Below are 8639 nucleotides of genomic sequence, written 5' to 3'. Positions count from 1 at the left end.
CATGGACTGGTCTAGAGGCAGCAAGGGTTTGGGAATGGTCTAAGTGGTCGGCCAAGGCCTTATTTCTTCCAGTCAAACTGTACCAGGGAGGGCCAAGGTCAGAGTGGAGCTGTCCGAAAATAGCAAGAGAACTGAGTGCAGACACCAGGGGTCAAGTCCCTGAAGCCCATGCCCCACCCTCCCTTCCCCACCATCTGATGATCCCTGAGTTGGCGTTTGGGGTGGAGCGGGCGTGGACAGTATCACTGCTCTTGTTTTAGCCTCTGCCTCATGCCTCGTCCCCAGGACCCTTCGTGCTCAGGAGTGGACAAGGGTGAGGCATGGGGCTAGGCCCCCAGAGAATCCTGAGAGGAAGGCCACCATCTTACACCCCACCTGGGCAGGACACAGCTCTGCCATCATCCACACATTTCCATCTGTGCTGTTTGTGTAGCCTTTCTTCAGAAGAAAAACCACCTTAATACCTGTTGACCAAACCCTACCAAGTCTCACACGCTCCCAAAGTTATTCTAGTTGCCTGAACAAAACCTCATGCTGAAGCTTCAAGCCATGTCTTCTCATTCTGTCCGGGTGCTCAGACAGAGTAGGTTCCCCTACTTATCTTAAGTCTCAAAGCAAAACAATCTATATTTCCCTCTCTCCTAAAACATCATTATTTTATCTACTCACTTATTCTATAAAGTCGTGGGCTCCTTGTGGTTACTAGCCCATGGCTCCCTTCCCTGGGAAGGCTCTGGAGGCCAGGCCCTAAGTCAACCTGATTTCTCTGCTCAAGAACCTGAGTCCCAGCTGGACAAAGGGTAACAAGTACAGAAGGTTTGGGGCTGGCTCTCTGCCCCAAGAGGGCTTCATGTCCTCAGCGCTCAGAAGCCATCCCAGACCTGGCCTATTCTGTTCCATCTTGTACACCGAAGGGCTGCCTCAGGGTCCTGCTCTGCGATGCGTGTCCCAGGCTGGCCTTGCCCTATCATCAAGTCTCCCAGGGGCACGGGAGGATTGGGCAGGGGTGGGGTCGTGGCACTGTCACCCCTCTCTTGGGTTCTTATTGTTCCCAGCACTCTATCTTTTCAGATCTGCTGAGTCCCAGAACAGGCACATTGAAGGATAAGCCACCAAGTCTATTTCCTCAGAGCAAGTGCCAAGGTCACCTGCAGCCACAGCCATCTCAACCTGTCACGTGGCCACCTGAGCAGCCCTAGACATCGACTACCAGCCCCTGGTTAAGGCAGAGAGTAGTGGGGATTGATTGATGAGCAAATTTAAGTCCCCATTGGCCTTACACGGGGGTAGGGACTGTCAACAGTGTGGATGCAAAACAAGAAAGGGGGGATGCAGGTACTGGAGATGACTGACTGGGTAGCCACCTGGGAAAGAGGGGCCTGTCCCACCATCTCCTAAGACCAACGTCCCTCTGCTGTGCTGTTCCTTGTTTTCTGTTGTACTGGTGGTGGTAGTAGGTCCTATGGATGGTAGTAGGTCCTTTGTTTGTTTGTTTTTTATCTGTTGCCGCTTTGGGACAAATTGTTCTTGGTCCCTACCTCAGAAGCATTCCTCGTGCAAAGTCTCAAAGGTTGATTAAGCCATTATCAATAAGCCATGAACCTTATTCATTATTGAAAGAATAAGTTGGACTATCAGCTAATAGTTAAGAGATAGCTACTGTACTCCTCTATCTGACTTGGTTACTCAGTAACCAGTGCCGAGTAAGGGAGCTGGGGCTCTAAGAAGTGCTGCTTCTTGCTAACAAAGACTTGGGGGTCTCGGGCAACCAGCCCCACCTGGAACAGTCTGAGCACCTCGCCGTTCATGTTCTTTGGTCCTTGGCTTTCGCGCCAGCCTGGCCTAGCACCTGGGTTGCCATCCCTGCCTCTCCCAGCCACCCCAGGGTAACTAGGCAAAGGCCAGCTGTGTATATCTGCCCCCTGCTCCTCTTCTGGGGCCTCTTGACTCTGCTGGAAGGGCTCGTAAGAAGAGAAGTGAAACCTGCGGTTCTACGCGCTGCCGGAGGGTGTCAGCTGTTTTTCCTGCGAGTTACTGTGAGTTTGGCAGCCTTGGCCTCAGCTTAGCCCAGCCCTTAACCTGACGGATGTCCCCAGTCCCCTTTCAACTGTGGTACCTTGGCCTTTTTTCTCAGAATAGCTGCCAAAGGGGAATGGGGGGAGGACTGTATACAAGAGTGCTCTGCCCACTAGCTGTGTGACTCTGAGCCCAGCTCTCCATCACTCTGAGTCCAGGCAGGAAGTCCCAGGGGATCCCAGCACTAGACCCAAGGTCACATAGCACAGCAGAGGACCTCCTGTGCCCCCCAGTAATCATGACACTCCTGCTATCTTGGTTGTCAGATTTTCTACTGGGGGCTGGGGCCAGAGCTAGGAGAGAGGTCAGGCCAGGCCCCTGGAGGAGGACAGGGCTGGAGTTCCACCCGTCAGGATGTCAGTGTGGACCTCTGCTGAGCCGCCCTGTCTTCTCCCAAGGGAGCGTGTGGGCAGAGGCCCCAGCAGGCCGGAGACCTCTCCTCTGTCCCATTGCAGGCTCCCCCGTAGACACTGGAAGCTGCCCCAGGCAGGGTGAGGACACTAATAATTCAGCTGGGGAAGTGGGGAGGAGGGGGGCGTGCTGGTCTCCAAACCCCACCTTCTAGTGAGTCCAGGGTCTATAGCCCCCACCACCCGGAGAAGTGTGGTGCCAGCACCCACCCCCACTCACTTCCCATAAAAGAGCATGGCGGACTGCCTCAGCCCTCTCCAGCTCTTCTTCCTCATCTGAAAATTTGAAATAAGAGTAGCTGCCATTTTCTCATGCTCACTGGGTGTCAGAAACTTAGAAGACCTGTTATCTGTATCAGCTCACAAACTCGTCAAGAGCCCGATGAGAAAGGTGGTGAACTGTGTAAAGTGTAAGGGGTGAAGCCAGGTTTTGACTGATTCCTAAGTCCTTGCTCTTTTGTTCCATGGACATGAACTCCCTGAAATGCGCCACCGAGGGTCCCCAGTGGTGTTGCCATGTGCCCGGGAAGGGGTTTGTAGGATGCAGAAGGCAGGGGGGCTGGCCCTGCCCTCAGTGAGGACACCTCTCCGGGACTTCCCAAAATAGTCAGCAGGGCAGAGCTCTGGCCTCAGCCTGCCTCACGTGGGTGATGTCCAAACCTCTCTGCTCTAGAAAATCCCAGCCCCCTTTAATGACTTCCCATCCTTGTCACCTTAGAGACAGTCCAAACTCCACAACTTGGCACCCAAGGCCCCACATGACCTGTCCCCTGCCCCCTTCCCTATACTTGGCTCAGTCCCACCTTCCAGATATCCTGAACTATGTGGAGTTCCCTAAACAGGTAGCTTATTTCATGCTCTCCGTTCCTGCACACACAGTTCCCTGTCCCTGGACACGCTCCCGGCCCCAACCCTGGCTGACCTGGACATCTCCTGCTTGATTCTGAAGATTTAGCTAAAGCCTCACCTCTAAGAGTCCTTTCCTGACACTACACTCATCCCAGCTGGGCTCAGCGCCCCTCCTTTGTGCTCCCACGTGCCCTCTTTTACAGCACTGTGGCCCCAACCCTGGCTGTCTCCTCACTGCCCTGGGAGCCCCCAGAGGGCAGAGATCTCTGTTATGGTTTCTCTTCCTTGCGGCTGAATCCCTAGCGTGGGGCCTGGCATGTGGCGGGCACGTTTGTGGATGTGGATGGGAGAGCAGTCTTGTTTCTGCCCTAGAGAATCAGAGTGTCCGAAGGAGGCATTATTATTGTGTCTGCTGCTCTGGCACACTTCCTCCTCCCAGGGCTGGGAGAGGAATCCACATGAAACGGGCATGGAGCAGAGAAGGAAGAGGACCAGGCCACAGGCAGGAGGAAGCCAAGGGAGGGTGGTCTGGGTTCTTCCTAGGTGGGCACGTCCTGGTGCTTAGAGTTGAATCAGTGTGGGGGTGGGAGGACAGGGTGGCTGGCAGCCGGGCTAGACCTTTGGGCACTTCACTGGCTCTGCCCAGCTCCTGAGAGGGCTCAGCGTGTCTACTGAGTTGCAGCCTGGCTTCCCGGGCAACACCAGCCCTCCATAGCTGGGAAGAGCCTCCCTGCCGGCCCTGGCATAGGAGAACGCCCAGAGCCAGGGGCCTCAGCAGGGCCTCAGGGACCTTTCAGACCCAGAGGAGATCTGATTTGTCACCATGGTCAGTGACTGCATCCATGTGGCAGCCCAGATAGGCTTCGATGAGCCCCAGGGGTCTTGAAGATGGCACAATAGGGACCTAAGGACTAAGGTGAGAATAATATTGTGTTCACCAATCTTTGAGATTGATGTGGTTGGTACTGTGTGTGCAACTGATGAGGAAAACGGGGGCAAAAATGGTTTAGGGACATGCATTCAGTTACTCAGTAAACTAGAGGCATGACTCAAAGCTTTTAGCTTTTTCTTGGACCAGGCAGCCTCTCAGGCAGGGCACTGGGTTGGAATTACCTGTAGGGCTATGGTTTTCTTCCATCCATTGATCTTTGAAAGCCAGATGGGCACCCACTCCAAATTCCAGTATTTCCCTGCTCTGTGATTCACCCATGCACCCTCGGGAACCAGTAACCAGAGGGGCTGGGTCGTAGAGGAGTGTGATATCTAGACTAAATGGTTGGAGCTTTGTCTTTAACAGAACAGAGAGCCACTGAAAACTTTTAAGCCAGGTAATGGAGCGGCGCACATGAACCTTCATTCTCTTAAGGAGATGAACCAGGGGCAGTGGAGAGAATGGAGACACAGAGCCCAGGCAGGAAGCTCAAGTCCAGGGGTGCAGTGAGAAGGGCCTGGTAGCCCAGCCTAAATTCAGGCTCTGCTGAAATTCCCCTTCATTTCACAATGAAGGTGGTAGGTAGCCTTCATGATACGGTTGGAGGAAGTGAGTTTGGGTTTTGGAGGCAGATGCCCAGAGGGCAGTGAGCCTGCATTGTCCTGCCCTTAGGTTCATGGAGCTGAGGGATGCAGGGGGCTTTCAGGTCCCTCCTTCCTTCTTCCCCATCTTTTTCTTTTTTCTTTTTTAAGATTCTATTGGGGGAACTGGGGGAGGGGAACAGCACTGGGGAATTGGGGGAAGGGGAACAGACAAGTTGCTCTCCCTTTGTTCCTCAGTCCAGCTGTGGAGGATGTCACTTCACTGGCCCGTGTTGGCACCATCATTGCGCTCTTCTGGGCTGAGGCAGTTGCCTGCTAGCCATTGGACGGCCACTCTCAGCAGCTCACGGCAGCTCATGCTGTTGCCGGCCACTCACGGCAGCCCAGCTCCAGGTCGAGCTGCCGTCCACCAGCAGAGTGGCACAGTGTGGGATCCGATCCGAACCAGCGTCCCCGCTGCTCAGAGCTCGCACTCCCAAGCCAACTCCCAACCAACGAGCCACTCGGCCTGCCCCTTCCCCGTCTTTTTCTATGAGGTCTTTAATGAACCAGGGCTCTGGGGCCTTCCAAATACCTGGCCCTTTCTCCTGGGCCAGGGGTCCATTTTGAGGCCCATTTTCCATGCACTTCCTGGCTCCCAGTTGCTGACTCAGCTCAGCTGATGTTCTGCTGGGGAAGCAGACAGTGACTCAGAGGGCCATTGAGGCCCTTCCCCAGACCCTCAGGAGAAGGGGAGTGCTGGGTGTTCATGGAAACTTGACTGGTGCTAGGCTGAATCGTTCTTTCCATCCCAGACCAGTGCATGAGATGAGAAATGGGGGGTAGGAGGGGGCACATGTGATATGTCAGCCGCGGGTGGAAAGAATGACCCTGCTGTCCAGTAGGATGGACGAGACTGGGGCTAGGAAGAGGACATGAGTTCTGCCAGCGGCTTTCCCATCGGTGCCACATTTCCAACTACGGCCTGGACTCTGCTCTAACTAGGCTGCAGCAGGTGCTATTTCTGCTGTGTTCTAAGCTTAAGAGAGTACTGAGCTTGCTATATAGACAGACCCTTCTCCCACATCAGCCTCCTACCTGTTCCCACCATTGCTGGTATTTTAAAAACGATGTTGAGTTTCAGCACCAAAAAACCAAACCAAACAAAACCAAAAACGATGTTACCTCCTCCCTGCCCTCATCTCTTCTTACACACGCACACACACACACACACACACACGGGTACCCTGATCTTAGTGAGGCCAAATGAACATAGAGGTGATGGGAGGTGACAAGAGCAGAAGGAGGACGTCTGTGTTGTCTGGAGTGCTGGTGCTGAGCCAGCTCTGTTGGAAGGCCTCTGTTGGGACCGGGAAGATAGGGATCCCTGAGCACCCTGTCCTCCGGGGCATCTGTTCCTACCCTCCCCTTGGCCTCTGCCCCAAGGAACTTGTGTCTGGAGGTGAGCCTGAATGTAGAAGGTTGGTGGTGCTGAGGCCCTGGGGCTGGCAGAATGGGCACAGGTGGACTACAGGGCACAGGGTCCGATCTTCCTGCTAATCCAGATGCCTACCTTTTCTTGCAGGTACCGAGGCTTCATCTTGCTGCTTACCTTCTTAATTTATACCTGTTATCACATGTCCAGGAAGCCCATCAGTATTGTCAAGGTGAGGCGGGCCTGGCACTAAGAAAGCATGCAGGAGATGCTGGGCCCCAGCACAAGTCCACTTCAGTAAAATGGTCAGGAACTCGGCCCGTTACCACCCTTGTTCCCTTACCATGATCGCCGAGCCTGCTCCTTCGCGGGGCTGGCTCCCACTTTTAGTGGCTCTTTTTCCCAGGGAACTTTCTCTAGGTGCTCCTTTTGAGTTTATTCACCAAGGTAGCATTGCTGGTGGCTCTGGGTGGCTTGAGACAGCAGGGACCCTGGGCTCTGTGGGTTCTGCTCATAGACTCCTGCTGCCCTTTGCTCAGGACCTGCTGTGGCCATCTGTCCCTATGGCCTGTTCCTGTAGGAGGAGGTGTCGGAGGAAGGAGCATGGAGTCCAGTGGGGCGGCAGTGGTGCTGGTGTGGCTGGGGAGGGAGGTTGCTTGCTCCGCTCTGGGCTGAGTGGGCTCTGGGACCACGGGATGACCTCTGACCTGTTGACCCCATTGCCTGTCCAGAGCCGTCTGCATCAGAACTGCTCAGAGTTAATCAGGCCCCTCAACGACACCCACAATCCCAATGACACCACGTGGTGTAGCTGGGCTCCGTTTGGTAAGAATGGGACAAGTTGCTTCCCCTCTCCCCATTCCCCTCCCCAGGGAGGGGCTGTCCAGGACCAGAAAGACCTTCTTGCAGGGGCGGCCAAGTAGCCAGCTTTCTCTCTCTCCCATCTGCTTTCAGACCAGGACAACTACAAGGAGTTACTGGGGGCCGTGGACAATGCCTTCCTCGTGGCCTATGCCATCGGCATGTTTATCAGGTAAGAGAGAGGTAGAGCCTATGAGCATCCCAGAGTAGGGCGGTTCAGAGCTGCTGCCTCCCTTGACCCATCCGGGGCAGTGGGGTCAAAGTGAAAAAGCTAATGGCTCCCCAGGTGGACACGAGACCAAGACTTCCTCATGTGTGGTCAGCCCACAGCCAGCCTTATTTCCTTCCTGGGTCACTGAGCCTGCTCCTTCACTTGGCCGACTCCCACTTTTAGTAGCTCTTTTTCCTGGAAAGCCTTTGCTGGACACTCCTAAGTTAAGTCACTCAGATGGCTGGAATATGGTTTGCCCTGGACCGGGATCCTTCAAGGGTGGCCTTGGATGCAACCCTGTCCTGCCCTGGGCCTAAATTAGCAAAGCAGGTGTGCCTTTCATACAGCAAGCGTGGTATCTGTTGCCATGGAATCAAAGATGAATAACATAGGTACTGCCTTCACCAAGCTCATAGCAGCTCGTTACAAAACAGTGTCTTGGCTCTGTGACAGAGGTGGCTCCAGGGTACTCTGGGGGCTCAGAGGTACTTAGCCCGAGCTGGGATTAGAGGAGAGGGCTTAGGGACGGCTTCTTGGAGGAGATGATACTTGAGCTGATGCGGAGCAGTTGGGCTTGAAGGTAGGCAGAAGGATAACATAAGCAAAGTAAGGAAACATGATCTGGGGGTAGGGTGGGGCCTGGTAACAGTTTTACCAGAGTGTGAAGCTTGAAGGGAGTAGTAGCAGGAGATGGGGCTGAAGAGTGAGGTCATGTGTGCCCGGCCCCAGGCACAGGAGAGCGTTGAAGGGTTTTACCCAGGGGGTCATGTTCAGATTTACATTTCAGATAGGTCACTGAGGGGGGTGGAAGGGAGATTAAGAGGGGGCAAGACTGACGGCTGGTCATGCTAAGGAACAGATTGATGATGGTCATCACACTGGAGAACTCTTTAAAAAGTAGAATGGGTGGGTCTTGGAAAATGAATGATAAGGGTGGGAAGGAGGAGCAGGAAACTGAGGTGGCTCCCCAGTTTTTGGCTTGAGTGGCCAAGGGTGGGGGTGCCATTCATGCCGATGAGGCCACCGGCTAAGGGGCTGGGAGGTGGAAGGAGAAAGAGGAGTTCGGCTTTAGAGTGTTGAGTTTCAAGTGTCTTAGGGGCACCCAAGTCACGCTGTCCAGAAGGCGCCTGGATGTGGTCCTGAAGCTCTGGAGGAGAAATCGGACTGAAGATATACACTTGGTGGTAGCTAAAGCCATATAAGTGCTTGCAAGAGACTGCTCCGAGAGAGAGAGAGAGAGAGAGAGAGAGAGAGAGAGAGAGAGAGAGAGAGAGAGAGAGAGAGA

At 54.3% G+C, this 8639-nt stretch overlaps 1 protein-coding gene across 3 annotated transcripts in view; it reads left to right on the top strand.

The window, feature by feature from the left end:
• SLC37A2 (solute carrier family 37 member 2) overlaps positions 1-8639 on the top strand; it is a 26397-nt gene that overhangs the window by 7538 nt on the left and 10220 nt on the right. For all 3 annotated transcript variants that reach the window (XM_019658886.1, XM_019658885.1, XM_019658887.1), the window contains exons 2-4: positions 6433-6514; positions 7014-7107; positions 7237-7315. In XM_019658886.1, the coding sequence (XP_019514431.1) occupies positions 6433-6514; positions 7014-7107; positions 7237-7315 (255 nt within the window). The remainder of the gene's footprint in view (positions 1-6432; positions 6515-7013; positions 7108-7236; positions 7316-8639) is intronic.

This window comes from Hipposideros armiger, unplaced genomic scaffold (assembly GCF_001890085.2).
Source record: "Hipposideros armiger isolate ML-2016 unplaced genomic scaffold, ASM189008v1 scaffold_291, whole genome shotgun sequence".
Taxonomy (NCBI): domain Eukaryota; kingdom Metazoa; phylum Chordata; class Mammalia; order Chiroptera; family Hipposideridae; genus Hipposideros; species Hipposideros armiger.
This window is presented reverse-complemented; position numbering and strand designations above follow the sequence as displayed.